The sequence below is a fragment of the Phlebotomus papatasi genome, chromosome 2, assembly GCF_024763615.1.
Source record: "Phlebotomus papatasi isolate M1 chromosome 2, Ppap_2.1, whole genome shotgun sequence".
NCBI lineage: Eukaryota > Metazoa > Arthropoda > Insecta > Diptera > Psychodidae > Phlebotomus > Phlebotomus papatasi.
In genome coordinates, this window is record NC_077223.1 from 79,882,484 (window position 1) to 79,901,552 (window position 19,069).

At 36.4% G+C, this 19,069-nt stretch overlaps 1 protein-coding gene across 1 annotated transcript in view; it reads left to right on the forward strand.

Annotated features, from left to right (window-relative positions):
• The window catches only part of LOC129804590 (la-related protein Larp4B), a 39,000-nt gene extending 22,638 nt beyond the window's left edge, over positions 1–16,362 (forward strand). The window contains exons 5-8 of the mRNA XM_055852072.1: positions 17–871; positions 4,876–5,677; positions 9,784–10,809; positions 14,436–16,362. Coding sequence (XP_055708047.1) covers positions 17–871; positions 4,876–5,677; positions 9,784–10,809; positions 14,436–14,629 — 2,877 coding nt within the window. The 3' untranslated portion in view covers positions 14,630–16,362. The remainder of the gene's footprint in view (positions 1–16; positions 872–4,875; positions 5,678–9,783; positions 10,810–14,435) is intronic.
• Positions 16,363–19,069: the final 2,707 nt, after the last annotated feature.

The window sequence follows — 19,069 nt, forward strand, 5'->3', positions numbered from 1 at the left end:
TTGGCCGTTTTTATAGCCATTCCAGCAACAATTTTTTTCGGGCATAATGCAACCATGGCCACACGGACCACCGCCACCAGGACAGAATTATGTCAACTATGAACTGGGAAATGTTTTCTCGGCCAATGGTCTGACTCCTCAGGTGTCCTTTGCCACAACAACCAAAACTCAAACGCCCCGCTATGCCGGCCATCGTAGCAATGTGCGCAACAAACGCTCCTCCAACAGCGATCACAGGTCCCAGCAGCAAGGTGGAACTGTGGATCAGCAACAACACCAAGTGCCCAACCATCGAAACACCTCCGCCGCCACCCATCAGATTTACCATTCACTGGCGACACAGCAACAGGTGGCCGCACTGGCGCCGCAGCAGCTGTCGGCCGCGGCGTCAGTGAAGGGCGGCGGGCAGCCGGTGGCGGCCGTCAAAGTGCAATCAAGCGTGGGTGGGGAAATGTACCATCAGCCGGGGAAGATGTCGTCAGCCGGCGGTGGTAGTACCTACCTCAAGTCCGTTGTGACGAGCGTCGGGGACGAGAGGACGCTCATGTCTTCGCCAAATGTGCCACATCAGATAGCTGCCGTTGCCGTAAGTGCTGGTGGTCAGCAGCATCACTACCAGCAGCACCATCACAGTGGGCAGCATCATCAGCAGCCCAGTCACTACCACCAGGCCCACCATCACCAGGTCACCCAGCAGCATCACATTCAGGTGTCCACGGGACACATGGCGCCGCGAGAGGAGGGCGAAGCCATCGCACTGGCCGGCTATAAGACTGCTGGTGTGAGTGCTGGAGGAGCTGCTGGGATTCCCATTGTGTCCACACTTCTGCCGCCACTGCCACAACATCACCATCATCATCATCACCAACAGGTCAGTTCCTTTCTGTTTTATTGCTAACACTTTTTTTTACAGTTTCCAATGGAAGAAATTTCGTTGGTTGGATCAGTAAAGGCGTCTACACATTGGGAGCTATTTTCGTCAAAAATTGCATTTTTGACAGAAATTTTACGTTTCCCCCTACAACGCTGCAGGGAATTTCCATCAAAAAAGCAATTTTTGACAAAAATTGCTCCCAATGTGTAGAAGCCATAACTGTGTTATCTGCATTGGCTTTGTATCTGTATTTCTTGCAAACTTGGACACTCAATGGGTCAAGGGGGTCAAGTGTCCCGGGTTCGAATATCCTTTAGGTCACCAGGAATTGTTTTGGCATTAAAAATGTTCAAGTCCCCAAAATCTCGCTTGCGAGAAGGCCTAGTTCCTCTGTAAAATGTAATGTCAGCATTATTGTCATTGGCTATTGAATAACCACGCCCTCAAAAAATAAGTCACACCTCTTTTAGAGTTTAAAGTAAACGCGACAATATTTTTATAAATTATTCAATTTGCCTAGGCTCTTATGACATTATTACTTCTGCGCTACTTCGTGTACAACATGATATTGCCCAGTCTCTGAATAATCGTAAATTTGTCGTGCTACTTCTTTTAGATTTTTCCAAAGCTTTCGATAGCATTCCTCATGACTTCCTTTGCTTCAAATTGTGCCAAAAATTTAATTTCTCTTCTCCCGCCGTGTCTATGATTAGGTCCTACTTCGGTGGATACACTCAGAGAGTCAGGGCGGGTGGTCGCCTGTCTGAGCCTGCAAGTTTGCTTTGTGGCGTGGCTCAGGGGTCGCTATTGGGCCCACTTCTCTTCTCCTTGTTTATAAATGACCTTCCGTCGTCCTTACTCGGTTGCTCTTACCACCTATATGCAGATGACCTGCAAGTGTTTTCTGATGGTGACCCAGGTAATCCAACAGAGACCTTTAACCACCTAAACATGGTTTTAGCTCGCATAGAGTCTTGGGCGATTCATAATGGTCTTCATTTAAACCCTAAAAAGTCACAGGCCCTTATAATATCTAAAAGGTCGTTGTGTGGTCCGATTCCACCTCTCACAATCTACGGAGAATCGATTCCGTTTGTTGAGAAAGCACGCAATCTCGGCGTCATCTTCAATTCGTCCTTCTCCTGATCAGACCACATTTCTCATATCAACCAAAGAGTTTATTGTACTCTGCGGACGCTTCGTAGGTACCGTGAGCTCACGCCAAAAAAATACTCGACTTCTCTTGGTGAAGGCGTTGCTTATACACATAATAACCTATGGGGCTGAACTGTTCTTCGCAGCGGATTGTGACACTGCGGAGGCTATCTGTAACCTTCCACGGCTGTGTCAGGTACGTTTGTGGCCTCGGCTCCCGTGATCACATCTCCGAGCATCGCAATATCCTGATGGGTTGTGATCTCCCATCACTTTTCCGTCTGAGAGCGGTGTCATTCCTTTTCCGTCTGATAATCTCTGGGAGACCGCAATACTTAGCCTCACTCCTGATTCCCGGGGCCTCTGCCAGGGTCCGCGGACTCTTGGTTCCTAGAGATAGCTCGAATCAGCTCTCCCGCACGCTTTTTGTCCAGGGGATAGTTTTAAATAATTCTATTCCCCTGAATGTCCGACTATCCGTTGACGGAAATACAGGCTACTTCCAGTCTCAGTCCTAATAATTTAATTTACTTTTTTTCAATATTGCCTCTGCCTTATATCCACTTACTTAAATTTTGTTAATAACTTTTTTTCTTTTTCTTCTTCTTTTGCCAAACATTGTAAGAGGGGCGAACCCTATTTGTTTGAGAAATTAATAAATAATAATAATAATTATCGCAAAGGGTTCAATGGTTAAGCGAATTCTGTAACGATATGACAATGTCATATGACAAATTTTCCTGGTAAATTCAGGAGCAGAATTTATCACGTCACGACATAATTTTTTTTAAGTTTGTCATACGACATTATCATACTGTTACAGAATTCCACTGCAGGATTGAAAGCCATTTTAGTCTAACAGAGTATTTTGTCAGTAAAATTTATGACAATTTAATTAAACGATAAATTTGGTTAGTAGAAAAACGAAATTCATCAGTAAAGAAATATAGAGTGGTACAAGTGGACTGTAAACTTTTCAATACGCTCAAAAAATTGTTTGAATTTTAAAATTAATTGAATTATTGTGCTCGTGAAATTCATATTGTGATGCAAGTAAAAGTGCAGTGTAACAATATTCGCCTGTACGTAATTTTTCCTGCCATATTCGATAACTGATGAAGAGGATATTCATTCTCGAAACATCGTAAAGAATAAGGCTGTTGAAAGCAAGAGAAGTTCAGTATTTCGGCATGAACTATGGCCCTAGTTGATTTTTATTTGATGTTCCTTATGAACTTTCGTCGCCGAAATCCATCTCGACTGAAGTATAATCCTTAACTGTAAGACGAAATCTCTTACACGAATTTGTTCCCGACAATGGGAACAAAAAGATTCTCCATATGAGTAACAATTTCATTCCAAAAATTACCTCGTTCACGGATACCCAAAATTCTTGGAACAAATATGTTACAGATGTAGGAATAATATTGTTATAAAAGAAGTATACCAATTTGTTCCTGACAGTGGGAACAAAACAGCCGGGTGCAACAAATTCTATTCCAGCTTTCAGGAAAAAACTCAAATTTGTAGACATTCCACCGTATCATAACGGTTCCAAAAAGAAAATTGCAACAATATTTCGTAACAAAACTGTAAAGAAAACTTTTTGGAACAAACAAATATCTTCTCTAAGTACAAATTGATTCCAAAAAATATTTTTCATGGAAAACTTGTTTTAATATTTTGGTCAGTGTCCAAAAGTTTTTACAGTGTACACATCAGTATTCACGGTATTCACTAAGTCAACCCCGTCAACCCTTATCCATCATCTGGGAGGCGACCTGTAGGGTAAACTAAGCTAATTCAAAACCTGCTCCAAATGGAAATTTTTAGCTACTCCAAATGGAAACGTCACTGTTTTCATGATAAATACAGTACTTAATCATTATATTTATATATTTTCTATACCACAGTTTCATTATTTAGTTAATTTTGCTCCAAATAAAGCAAAAATCCATTCATATTCACAAATTTTAATTTGTTAATTTCTCAGAAAAATTTAGAGGTGTACCTTTTCACCATGGAATTTTGCATCGATCGACCATGTTTTCCAATGAAAAACGCAATGAGGTGACTGTTGTTTATTCGTTTTGTTTAACATTTATGTCTTATTTCTGGCTAATTTTAGTTAAATTAAGTGCTAATCATTATTGTTAACGGTACGTGAAGTTTTCAAATGAAATACTTACCTATTTCGTGAACAAAAAGGGTTTTTCTGAAGTGTCTGCAAATGCTTTAATAGGAAACCCCGGAAATATGATTTTTTGGAGAGATTTTCTTATTGTTTTAGATGGAAAAGGAGAAAAGATCAGGAATATAAACAAATCCTGCAATCTAGAGCAACTCAACAAGATTTTGGAAGCTTTTCGTCGCGGTTTCACTTATACACTCTGTTTGTCTCCAATTAGAAACTTTCCCTTGTCTCCATTTGTATTAATATGTTTCCAATAGAAGCATTTTACACTCGCGTATTTTTCTTGTATTTAAGAAGTTTTCAAATTATATCTAAAGAATTTTTACTAAACAGTAACATTCTAGAAGAGTCATGGAGCAAATTTATGTAATTCTCTTCAGAAAAAATATGAAATTAGTGTTGAATCTTCTGTCAAAGTTAAAGCGTCTGGAAATGGTTTTGAATTAGGACATTTACCCTACTCCGCCTCCTAAGCAAACGTGTAAAACATCGAAAAAGCAATAGTGTTGAAATCGAATTTGTACCGTTCTCCAATTCTCCGATTTTACTCGAATCACTAAATCGTTTTTAATGTAGGATTTCAATGAATCCTGCCAGTCTCTGCATTAGAAGGGGATTTGACAAAGTGCAACTTTTGTACCTTTTGGTATAGGTTACGTCGCAACAGCAATCAGTCCATGATGTTACTGGTGATGAGTCACTTGTCCAGCAGCAGCAGTCGTCGCATCAGCAGCACAAGGGAGTACCGTCTGGCGGTGGTAAGGAGCAATGGCAGCAACGCTATCGACGTCGGCGGAAGGAGGAAGAAGGGAGTAGTGCTGGAGTGAGTGCCTATCGAAGTGGCGGTGGTCAGAGCACAGGATCGTCCAATGGAAGTGGATCATCGGGGATTCAGCACAAACAATCCCCGGCCAGTCCGAGTCCATCAGCGGCTCTGGTGCTGCGTGGCAGTGAGTCCAGTACGACTCTTGGGACGTCAGGACAGAGCACTGGAAGTGCCACCAGTACACACTCACAGCAATCACAGCGGACAACTCAGGCTCAATTTGACCTTGAGGCGTCTGCATTTCCGCCACTGCCAGGCTCTTCGGACACAGCCAGTGGATCTGTCCACCATCATTTCTCACACCACCAGCCCCATCATCAGTCACACTTGCCAAACTACCAGGGTAATCCTGGCTCAGGCGGGATAGCCCGTGGAGCTGAACGTGGCGGAGCTGTAGCTCCGGCTGTTTCGGTGACGGGGCAGACTTCTCTGGTGGGAATTGGGAGTGAACAGGGAGCCGACGGGGTGCTCACAGGGAATGCGTGGGGAGATCGTTTGGCGGATGTGGTGAAGGGAACGGCCAAAGCCAAAATCAAAGTGGACACAAACAAAGATGCCAGCAATAGCACAAGGTCCAATTCAGCCTCTCCGCCACCATCGCAACACAATCCGTCTGCCCACAATCAAGGTGAGTCGGCATGAAGTCAAAATATAGAACTTCCTTTCGTCATTTTCCTTTTAACTCTGGCCCAGTGTTCCATATTGTGAAAGGGCTGCTGAATTGCTCTCTTCTTTCTCCCTATTTATATTTATAGCAAGGTTTCCGTGACAATTCCACATTAATTTGTGCAGTGTCTGAAAATGGGTTATAGACAACTTGGGATTCCTTATTCACAAATACTTTGCATACAGTACATACATTGTTTCCTTCTTTGCTTGAATGTACAATTTTTTTTTTAACTCGATGGCGTGCTTGTATAAATCTTCTTCAAATGGCAAGAGAAGTAATTCGAAATTACTTGTATTTTACTTTGATTTCATTATTATTGAGGAGGAAACGGGAGAACATTGTCAAGAAATTAATCAAAATTGAAGTTGTATTACAGAAAAAATTGATACTAAACTCTGAAGACTCTGAAGTAATTTATGGTAATTTTGAAACATGAAATTTAGAACGGAATTCAGTGAAAAGAAATTCTTAAAAAATTTGTGCAAGCTCTTTTTGCGACTTTATCCCAATTGGGCATTTGGGGCAAAATGGCATCCGGTTCATCGATAGATTTGGGCGTCAAAGCCTTTGTAAATTCCACAAAAAGCGCTCAATTATAAAGAATCACGATAAAATAGGAAGAACTACAGCGAATTTGAGCAAATTAGCTTCATAATTAAACGTGAAAATTGTCAACAAAATTTTTCGCCCTATTGAAAAAGAGCCGATTGCGCGAGAGTCTACTGTATTACTCTTTTTTTATGTAAAAATTTCATCTCGACTGAAGTATATGCTTAAGTGTTTTCGTTTTAAGAATATACTTCAGTCAAGAAGATTTTCGTGTGACAAAGTTCATATGGAACATCAACTAGAAATATACCCAACAGTGTTTTATGAAGACATTTCGCTCAGAACATAAGAAAGTTGAGGCTAAGAAAATAATTATAAAGAAAATGATAAAATAAAAAAAAAACATAAAATTGCAAAATCTTTCCATTGCGTTGTGGGATTTGAAAGAGTATATTAACTCTTAAAAAAAAAAGATTTTTTTTAACTCTTGAAACGAGTTATTTTCAGTCTTGCAAAGACAAAGCAGGGGCATGACGTTTCCTGTTTCCCATATGTTTCTAGCGCGCTGAAAAAACTTTGGAGTTCATTCAGTGTTTTCTGTCATTGTGGAATGAATTAGCAAAAAATACAAATACAAAATAAAAGAAAATTTAATATGGAAAGGGCAACCGAAAATCCCAAATTGGCAACCTACGTAGTTTCGGAGATATCTCGTGAAATGTGTACGAAAATGGGAAAATATTTACACTAAACTGGTCGCATTTTTCAGAGCTAATGTCACCCCCCTCTGCAAAGAGTTATTGTGGAGGATTACCTAAAAGAGTCGCAATTGTAGCCTGATTAATTCCTGACCTTACTGCAACTCACTTCCAGCAATACCTGCACAATTCAATGAAATAATATTAGGTTAGGTTGACTGCCTTCCTACAGAAACCCACATCCAGAATAGATATCTGTTGAAGAGACACAAAATGATTAAATCCGGGTCGATTGACCGGATTCCTTTGTGCCTCGTGGACTCCTTTGAAGACGCTCCCTGAATCTTCAAATTGAAACGCCGGAGGATCTCTGTTCACGGGATCTTTTATTTTCACTCTCCTGACAATTTCAAATTCACAACTCTACTTTATAATATTCTCACTAATGCTTTAATTAACTTCTAAATGCAATAAATCAAAGAATTCTTTTCTCACTAAAAATGGCTTCCCTTCTTGACGATGATTATTCTCCAAGTGTCCTTTTAACATGATGAGCTTTATCCAGTTTGCCGCTGGATAAAAATTTCCCTTTTTTCCCCTCCCTTGCGAAGTGACATTTCTAACATTCCAAAACATATGTCCATGCTGAAAACACGGACCAATTTCCAACAGTTATTTACACTCTTTCGTTATGTAAATTTTAAGACAAAAAAGTGAAAACAACTTTTTCGAATATTACACCTAAACAGAAGTAAAATCAACTGTAAAACATAGTTAATCGAAAATCACAACGAAAAAGAGATAATTTAACATCACTGAGAAAAAAAAGATTAACCTGTGTCCAAGGCACAATATGAGAAGGTCGCTTCAACTTCGAAGATCACTCGCCGGTTAGTTGTCTTTATACGAAAATGTCGTTAATCATTCCTAATAACGGTTTTCAAGTTCAAATATTTAATAAGCTCTCCCTAGGTCTAGACCTAGACAATGTATTCTTCAACTGAATGAAGTCAAGTTTCGGCTTTTTGTAAAGGTCTTGGAATTTCCAACAAGCCTGAATCGGTTCTAATCGTTTATGAACTGGTAGTGACACCGATGAGTAATTTTTATCTAAAAATTAAATGCATTAATCTTAAATTGTTTTAGGGGAGATTTGGAGTGATACAACTGATTCAGCAAATCGATTAAATGAGTTAGAAACCGGTATAGAGTAAATGATGCGAAAGTACTTTTGAAGTATAGCATCCAAGTAACCAGTTCGATCATTTCGTCAAGCATAGGACGATATTGCCAGCTTGACCTGAAGTTTAGCCCAGTTCCCAAAGCTCTCAAAATCCTGAATAGCGAGCAATTTTATTGTCTTTTGAGAATCTATATGTCACTTATCTTTAACAATCCAATCCTAAGTTGAGTTTTTCCAAAACATTGTGATTGATAAGGAATTCGAGCAGTTAAGTCATATGGCTAAGTCTTAGGTCTGAAGCCCGTATTACTTACTGAGTTGGCTGTAATGTCCCTTTAAGAGACCGAGCCTCTCGCACTAACTTTATCCAGTCACGTTCATCCAGAAACGTAGCATAGATCACTGTTGAAAAGTCAGTCCTATCGTAAGCCCCTTATAAGTTTTCGTAAAATTACCGGAAAACTCTTGACAGACTGGTCATCATGACCATGTCACATATAAGATTAATATTAGATTAATACTTTCTGAACTGCGAGAATGTCAACAAAGGATAGCAAGTGTTTTATCTTGCCTCTCTCTTGTGTTTCGCTCGAAAACTGACCGAATCACAGTTGGCACGCATGGAAAATTGCTCGAATTGCCTGTAATACGATTCAGAAAGCAATTAATACGAACAGTAATATCTTACTCATCGTATTACTCCACTAGAGTGTACTCTTTCTAACACATGTCATTTTCCATTTGAAATTTTGAATACTATATACCCCTCTCTCTCTCTCTCTGGCTTTTCTTAACCCTTTAAGGACGATTGGAACACCGGTGTCCCATAAAGAAAATATTTTTTCCTGACTACCTAAAGTTGTTTTTTCTTTGTGTTTGTACGTAATTGCAAAGTAGAAGGTTGAAGGAATCTAGGATATTTTTTGCAAATTTCCAGCTATTGGCTATATAGTAAATTTTTAAGCTTAAAAATGACGAATTTTTAAATTCTCAAATTCATAATTGATTTTATTTATTTTTTAAATTCTAATATTTTTTAAGCAAACCCTTTTGGCAATAAAAACTACAATACTCATACGTAATATTTTTCATTAAAGCGAAAAATATTATTGATTGGTATTTTCAGAAAAATTACTTAAATTTTTGGGCTATTTTTGTCCCTATCGTTCATAGAAGCACAAAATACACCGAATAAGACTCTGTTGGGCTTTCCAAGGTTAGATGTAAGACTTATCATTGATTATGTTTCTCAGTTTAATTTTTATTGTTGATTTTCAGTCCGTAAAAAGTGTCTCGTCGTTAAAGGTTAATATTAATATTAATCTTATAAGAGACACCACGGTGAAATAGATAGGCCCTGTTGGCTTGACCAGAAATTTATCCATAGAAAATACCAATTATCTCGTACAACATACCTTCATCCGAGACACTACCCTATTCTTCTGTTCCTGTTTTAGCTAAGTCAAAATTTTTCAAGTTACAAAATTGTGAATTCCATCTCAATATCTCAAGTTTTCTTTATCCCCGAGGGCCAATGAGAGTTAATATATTGCTTCTATCTTCCATTTAATTTTTAATTTGTTTTTTTTCGAGGAATTTTGTCCATGTGTTTTTTTTAAATTGAACATTTGCAGGTGTTGCATCAACGACAGCAGCAAATGTAGTGACGACGACTTCAGGTAGCCAAAGTAATACTAGTAATCTTAATAATATTTCTACAAATAACCATGAGCTTAGTGTAGAGCAACAAGCATCAGCGACAAATGCCACAGAAGCACACAGTTGTAGTAAGGGGGGTGCGAATGTGGATGTGGCTGATGGTGGTGCGGTGGGTGGGGGTTGCAACAAGTCAGTGTCAACATCAACACCTCAACAAAGTGTAGCAGCAGCAACAACAAATGAAAATAATCCTGTGATAAAAATGTGCACTGCTGATAAATCAACAAAGACTGACGAGTCTCTTTTCAATGGTTTGGAGACTTGTGCATCAACTCAACAATTTGACAATATCGGTGGCAGCAGTGAGACTTCATCATCTGTGACCAATCAGCAATCATTGATGGCTGCTGCACCTCCATGTGCCACGACGCCAACCATGGCCAATGCCTCCACAATGACTTCAATTGAGGGAACACCAATGGCCACAGTGACATGTAGTAGTGGCGTCATCACCAAAATTGGCACCACATCAGCTGCCACAGTATCATCCAGCAAGCAACAAACTAAGTCAACATCAGCAGTGCCAGGTTCACTGTTGAGCAGTGGATTCCCTCGTGTCTCTGCTACGGCTACTTCACCGCCGCCAACCACGGCGCCGGCTGGATTCTCATTTAGTGCCGTAGCCGCTGGTGGTGATGCCGTACGCCTCAGCTACGCCCAGGTGGCGCAGCACAATAAGGAACAGCGTCAGCACCAGAAGCAAGACAGCAGGGAGTCTACGGGTGGGGGGGATATGGTGATTGGGCAGCAACAGGATAAGGAGAACAGGGATGTGACCAAGGAGAATAGTGTTGCAAATATGAACAGTCTGACTGGGATGAGTGGTGGGGGCGCGAGTGGTGGGAGTGCGAGTAAGAGTAGTGCTAAGAATCAGTCACCATCAAATACAAAGATATCCTCGTTGCAACAATTTTCCAATGCTGGAGAGGTGCGAGAAAGAGGTGAGTCTTAATACAAAATTAATTTGCATCTTTTTTTCTGATTTCTGAGATAAATCTTTACGTTTCCGAAACATCTTTTAGTTCAGGAATATTACATAAAATTGAAATTCACATTCCATTCCTTCTCAAAAGTTACTCAAAATTGAATTGAACTTAAATGTCCTAATTCAAAACCATTTCCACACGCTTTAACTTTGACAGAAGATTCAACACATTAAGTTCATATTTTTTCTGAAGAGAATTACATAAATTCGCTCTTTGACTCTTCTAGAATGTTACTGTTTAGTGAAATTTTTTTTAGATATAATGTGAAAACTTCTTAAATACAAGAAAAATACGCGAGTGCAAAATGCTTCTATTGGAAACATATTAATCTAAATGGAGACAAAGAAAGTTTCTAATTGGAGTCAAGGGAAAGTTTCTAATTGGAGACAAACAGTGTATAAGTGAAACCGCGACAAAAGGCTTCCAAAACTTTATTAAGTTGCTCTTGAGTGCAGGATTTGTTCTTATTTCTGGTCTTTTCTCCTTTCCCATTTAAAACAATAAGAAAATCTCTCCCAAAAAATCATATTTCCGGGGTTTCCTATTGAAGCATTTGCAGACACTTCAGAAGAACCCTTTTTGTTCACTAAATAGGTAATTATTTTATTTGAAAACTTCACGTACCGTTAACAATAAAGATTAGAACTTTATGCCCAACGCATAATAAGTTTTGTTTAGTAAACATATTTTTGACATTTCAATGAGAGTAAGTGAGATCTAGATCTAGTCATCTCGCTCATTCTCATGGGAAATTTTGAAAACATGTTTACAAACAAAAGTTATTGTCCGCTGGTCATATTTAACTAAAATTAGTCAGAAATATGACAAGAATGTTAAACAAAACGAATAAACAACAGCCACCTCAGTGTGTTTTTCATTGGAAAACATGGTCGATCTATGAAAAATTCAATGGTGAAAAGGTACACTTTTAATTTTTCTGAAAAATTAACAAGTTAAAATTTGTGAATATGAATGGATTTTCGATTTATTTGGAGCAAAATTAACTAAATAATGACACTGTGATATAGAAAATATATAAATATAATAATTTAGTACTGTATTTATCATGAAAACAATGACGTTTCCATTTGGAGTAGCAAAAAATTTCCATTTGGAGCAGGTTTTGAATTAGCTTAATTCACCCCAAATTGATTTTTTGTGACGTTCAAAAACAGCCTATGCTAAACGCTTGAGAAAGAAAGAGATGTAAATTTTGATTTCATGAAATTTTTCCCGAACCAGAGGGTCTTTCGAAGCCATTACCGTTTAAACTCAATTTCATTTTAAATTGTTTCCACAAACTTAAATTGGATTCTCCGATAAAAATCCTACTTTTTCTCTAACCTGTCACACAAAACTGGGAATAGCAACGAAACGAAGCATAAAAATGAGTTCAAACCTTCAAAAGATGTCAATAAGACTATGACCGCACTTTTAACTAAATAAAACATTGTCGCAGTAAATGCGATTTTTGTGATGCTACCCTGAAGTGACTCTTAAGCGTTAGAGTTAAAAGGACATTGCAACCACCTAAGTAAGTTAAGAAGGTGATGCAATAAAATTCGGTAAACCGATTAAATCTTCAAATTCGCTTGACTCTTTCCGGACCACAACATATCCAGCGAACGAATTTCAGTAAAACTCACTTTATTGCAAGTCTTAGTGGTCAAATATGATACTTTTGTAGAAAAAGAATTTTCTCTGCCTCTGGGAAATTGGAAAACTCATGGGAACTCTCGTCCCCTAAAGAACGCAAAGGATACAAACTTGGACAAACTTCAATTTTCCAAAAGCCAATAATATCAATTTTGTGAATTATTTTTGCGTGTCAAATGACTCCTTTACAATGTTGATCACTAAAACAAGAAGAATTATTGACCAGTACCTTGTGGGATGTCCAGGAAGTGGTCAAGAAGACACCAAATTCCTGCTTGTCAACAGATTCCTCAAAATATTTAACACAATAACACTTTAACACACATTTCTCTCAACACGATATTATTGCAAACACATTAAGCTTTCTCAAAAGCATAAAAGACACTTCCTGGACAATCAGAATTCACCAAAATTTGGAAGAATAGGAAAAACTTCCCTGAAAGCAATCTCCCTCGCTGCCAAATGTCAAAATTATCGGCCATATTGACAAAAATTTCGCTCCCGCTTGGAATTTTTTACAAGGTTGGTATCAAAAATATTGGCGGGATAACCTTACATTTGACCTCTAGATTTTTGGGAACGAGCGTACCCAAAAAGTTTGAACAAGTTTTTTGAAAAATTAGGATTTTTTTTTTGAATTTATGCAGTCTGTGATTGTTGGTCATCATACTTATTGGCCCCGAGAGGTTTTTCATTATTCGGGTCTAGAAATATAAAAAAAAGTCGCAATATCTGCACGGAAGCAGAAAATCGAAAATTCACGATTTTTGACCAAGAATATCTTAACTCAGGAGTTAATTGGGATCCTGCAAAAAATATCCTAGATTTGGACATCCTTATAGTTTGTAATCATCCACAAGAATCGGATTTTTATCGATTCTAAATAGTCCAAAAAAATTCTTTTTTCTTTGGGTACTCAGAGTCCCAAAGGAGACGAAAGAGTTAAGAGACCGGGTCTTTCAGACTAATCTCCTTTAGACCTGGAGATTCTCCGTCAGCTCGCTTCAGAAACGCTGTTGAAAAATCCGTCCTATCGGAGGCCCCTTGCGAGTTTTCGTAAAAATCTTGCTTTTACAGGGAGGGATTGTTGTCGCCCAAGCATCTCTAGAAGGACCAGATCTCTTGCTTATTCGTTAACCTTATGCCGGCTTCAGATTGGAGGTTTAGCCCAGTTTCCGAAGGTCTCAAAAATCTAACTAACAAACAATTTTATTGATTTTTTAAAATCTATTGAAATCATTTGCCATTATAATCCAATCCTAAACAACAATTTCATATCGTGCCTGATTAGGAATTAGAGGAGTTAAGCCAGATGGCTAAATCTTAGGTCTGAAGCCCGTATTATACGGGCTTCAGGCCTAAGACTTAGCCATATGGCTTAATTACTCTATTTTTTTATCAATCCCGATTTTACGAAAAAATTTAACTTAGGAGTGGATTATTACAGATAAGTGACATATAGGGTTATCAAAAAGCATTAAATTTGCTCGCTATTTAAGATTTTAATATCTTCGGGAACTGGGCTAAACCTCTAGTCTGAAGCCAGTCTTATACGGGGGGCTTCAGACCTAAGGCTTGGCCATATGGCTTAACTTCCCTAATTACTTATTAATCAAGATTTATTAGAAAATTATCACTTAAGATTGTGCAACATGGGCAAATGATCCATTACATTTTGAAAAAGCAATAAAATTGGTTGCTATTTTGTATTTCGAAATCATAAGGAACTGGGCTAAACCTTAGGTCTGAAGCCGGCCTTAGAGTCATGATTTCCCACTGGGGTTGGTTATCCAATCTTTTATTACTCACCTGATGTTATGCATCGTATTATCCCTCCATTTAGATCCCATTTAGTTTTTTGCTATTTCTAAAATGATGACAATTGTGATAGTAAAATTGTGCTTGTCTGTAATTTATTGGATTAGGCGAAAATGTACGCGAGCAACGGAGAAAAGACCAACGAAGCGGCGGTAGCTCCGGTTCGGCCGGTGTCCATCGTCGCGAAAGTGATTCCGCGAATTCCGGTGGCGCTGGTCGAAATCGGCAGCGACCGCATCAGATGAAGGACTACTTCCAGGCCGCCACTGCAACTGCCGCTAGTCCACGGAGTCCCAAGTGATGACCGATGTTGTGTGTGACCCAGGACTTGAGATGATGCGACCCACCTTCCTCCTTGATGTTGTTATGCTTTCAAGTCATTGGCCAAAGCACAACAATGTTGGAGAAGGGATTTGACTGTGCGCGTGAGTAACAAGAAAAAAAAAACAAAATGAAAAAATGTGCAGGTTTTAATCCGGAAAACAAGATAGAATGATTTTGAGTGTGGATCTTTTGCTGATAGACAGAAGGGATGGGAAGAAAGTAGGTTTAAGGAAAAATTAATTTGTTGTATTGTATGTTAACTAATTACAAGAAAAAAAAACCTATTAATGTGTGTATAGACATGATAAACAAAAAGAACAAAAAAATATGCGTGCGTCTGTCGTCTCTTCGTCATATATTTAAAAAAAAAATACGCTAAAGAAATTAAAAAAAAGAAGCAGAAAAAGAACTATAATGAAATAATATATTTATTAGAATTAACAAATTAGAATGATGAAAAATTCATTATAATTCTTACGTGATTTTCCTTTTTTCACCCCCCAAAAATATATTTAAAAAGAAAAAAAAACGTTTAAAACACTCCGCCAATAAAATGGGAGGTGCGAGGGATGTTCTTTTGTAGAAAAAAAAGGTGTAGAAACAAATTTAGAAATTACGAGAAATACCTTCTCAAAAAAAAACCATTTAATGTGTTTTTTTCTCATATTAGTTTTTTTTTTTAAATTAATTTTGTTTAAACGACAAACAGACTCAGTAAGAAGATGACTATGAATGAAAATGCGATTAAGTTTTTTTTTTAAATGATTTAGATCAAAGAATTACTTGATTTTTTTCTAAACTTGTTCGGCTTTTGTGCAGCATTTTAATTCATAATAAAAAAAAAGATATCGGACGAAAAAGATGAAAAGTGTTTACAGGAATTTTTACAAAATTTCAAGTCATCCAAAAAGTTGTTTTTGGATGTTCTTCGACCGGAAGAAGTAAAATAAAACTAATGAAAAAAAATACAAATTGGCACTGAAGTATTTATTTAACAAAAAAAAATTGTAAATATGATTGAAGTCTTCTTTTTTTTTTAAAATAACTATTTTGAACTTTCTGATAAAAGATTTAATCAAAATCTTAGATAAAAAAGATTGAATTATTGATTAAGGCAGGAATTTCAGGAAAAAATGACTATCAAAAATTTATCTTTTCAATATTAGTTCATTTTGGTAGAAAAAAAACAAAAAGATTTTTTTTTGTTTTGAAGAAAAGTCTGCAAACTTTGCAATCAATCGTTTTGCAATTGAATTTATTTCAAATTGAAATTACTTTTAGAAAAAAACAACGTTTTGTATCAACAAGGAGAAGGCATGCAAAAAATTTCATACGTATTGAAAACGAAGATAAAAAAGAGTTATAGTAAAAAAAACTATTAATGATTGAATGAAGCAAGAAAGAGAGAGAAAGCGGATTAACTATTATGTAAATATTAAGAAAAAAATGAAAAGTAATAAAATACTATAAATGTAATATATCTACAGAAAAAAATATCTTTACTGATGAATGAAATACATTGGAAAAAAAGATTAACTATATTATTAGTAATAAACAAAAAAAAAATTGAAGGATAAAGAAAAAAACAGAAGATATAATAATAAATAGAACCTACAAAATATACATCTGATAAAAATAATGTATAAAATCATGTTATATATTATATATAAAAAAAAGGAAACATATTTATAAATTTAAATTCTAATGTTATTATCAATTTTTATTATTTTTCGTTTTTATTATTTTTATTTTAGTAAAAAAAATATTGCTAAGTGTTTTTTTTTCATTTGACATTACTATTATAAAAAGAAAAACTTGAAGAAAAAGAGAAACGAAACACTCATGAATACAATTTCTTCTCTTTTCTTTCTTTTTTTTTAAATTACTATTCTAAATGAAACGATGTGAAAGATGGAGACAATGTAAATTTTTTGTGCTATCGAAAGTCAATATTTTATTAACTATAAGAAGAGTAATAGTAGTGAGACTAAAAAAAAACAAGAGACAAGTAAATCAGGAAAAAAATTGGCAAACGTACAACCAAGAAAAAACGGGACACCTTTGCTTTACCGTAAGTATTTTTCCAATCTTATTTTCAGGAAAGCGGTATTAGACCTCTGAAGTAACCTCCACCCAAAGAATTTTAGCCACGCCCACTTTGTAGAATTTGATCGATTTTTAGAGCGAAAAAATGATTTTTAGAGCGTTTTAATTAATTAACATTTCGCTCCTAAAGGCCTCTACACATTGGCAGAAATTTTCGTTAAAAATTGCATTTTTGAAAGAAATTGCCAGCAGTGCTGTAACTAGAAACGTCAAAATTCTGTCAAAAATGCTATTTTTGACGAAAATTTTTGCCAATCTATAGAGGCTTTAAAAGAAATTTTCTGAAGAGACTGATTTTTCGAAGAAGACTCTGACAGAAAACTACATTTTCCAAAACCTTTTTTAATCATTCTGATTTTTCAATAACAACAATGATGGTGAAAGAGATATTTAAAAAGTGTCTAAAAGCAATTTTCACTGAGTTATTTTTGTTCAAAAGACGGTCCAAAAAAGACATTAAACATTCGCAAAGTAAAGGAAATTCAGGGACAGTTAACCCTTTAAGGACGAGTGGGATATCGATGTCCCAAAAACAAAAACAATTTTTTTGACTAGACAAAGTTATTTTGTTCTTTAAATAGTCCAAAAAGTTAGTTTTTATTTTTAGTACACCGGTGTCCCATTCGTCCTTAAAGGGTTAATAAACAGAAATGTCTGCTTTTGACTTCCTATAAGAAATTTACGTACTTGATCTGTTTCAATCGAGGATGGAATTCACAAAACTGAGCTAAAAATATGCCACACCCCTTTTAAGATTTGCTACAGAAAAAAGATATTCATGGATGATTGCTCAAAAACTGTAAAGAAAAATATTTACAAAATGTTCGTAAATCGTATAATCCAATAAAAAAGTTCGTAAAAGTTTGTAGTTTTTACACAAAGTGAGTTCGTAATATGATCACTTGACAAACATTTTTTGTTCTTTTACAAACATTTGTTCGTGGTTCGTAAACTCACAGAACAATGTTCGTAAAATTTTGTCATTTGTTCGTAAAGTTTTGCCAAACAAACAAAATTGTACGAACAAATATTTGTAAAAGAAACAAATGCTCGTCAAGTGATAATTTTACGAACAAAGTTTGTGAAAAAGTACAAACTTCTACGAACTTTTTAGTGGGTTATACTTAGGGGCCTCTCAACATTTCATTTTCCCATACGTTTTTCCATAGAGGCACTGAAGACCATTGGCAAGTTTTTTTCTAAAGAAAATTGACTTATCAGTCTGATATATTTCGCAATCGTGCACTGAAAGCTATCTAAAAATACATATTTCATAATGCTCGCCGAAATAATTCAAGAACTACGAGCAAATTTGTTTAAGTGGCGGTATAATGTCTGCAAAATTTTTACAAGAAAAAGTGAAAAATAGCTTCACTTTTTATTACGCTTGATGGGCCCCTGGTTATACTATTTACGAGCATTTCGTAAGTGCCCAATAAGAATTCACAAACATTTACGAACAATTGTACGATTTTCCTCCGTGCGGATAGATAAAAACCAAATTGTCCAAAGGGATATACTAAGCTTAAATTTAACTAGAATGTGCTTAGGAAATGATTTCGTTCAGTTACTGTATCTTTTGTGTCTGCTGAAATATCTGGGGTGACTTGATAACTTATTTTCGATACTATCGACTGTTGATTCTGAAAAAAATTTAACGATAGCTGCAGTTCTTGTAACTAATATAGATATTTTTACAACAGTCACATTCTTTTAGAAATAAATGGCCCAAATATGCGAAAATAGTCGACATACATTTAGTCTAACAGATATAGATTTTTCGACACTATCGAATCGATAGTATCGTTAGATATCTGTTAGATTAAGTGAATGTGACCTTCCTACGAATTGTTGGACTATTCATTGGGATATTCTTAAAAGAATGAGACTGTTGATAAACATCTATATTAGTTACCGGAAGTGCAGCTATCGTTTAAATTTTTCAGAATCGACAATGAGCTCAAACAGAAGTAGATTTTGATTCTCCAATAGTGTCTTGGAGAAAAGGTAAATGGAACTCTATTTGCACAAAAAGTCGTTGAAGTTCGAAGAATTGAAATTCAATTTCGAATTTTCATACTAAATTTTCGAACAAGATGGGGAAAATTTATCAAATATCACACTAAAAAGCTGGCAAAAGAGTTACTCAGTTATTATGGAGTGTTTAAATACTGAGGCAAGAACAGTAAACGTCGTTGTTCTGTTCTTTTCCTCACAACAATATGAAGACCGTCACATTTTGACACTTGAGCACTTCGAAATTCGAACAGGATGTAACTTCCACCACCTTGCGAAAGTATTAAGAAGTAAG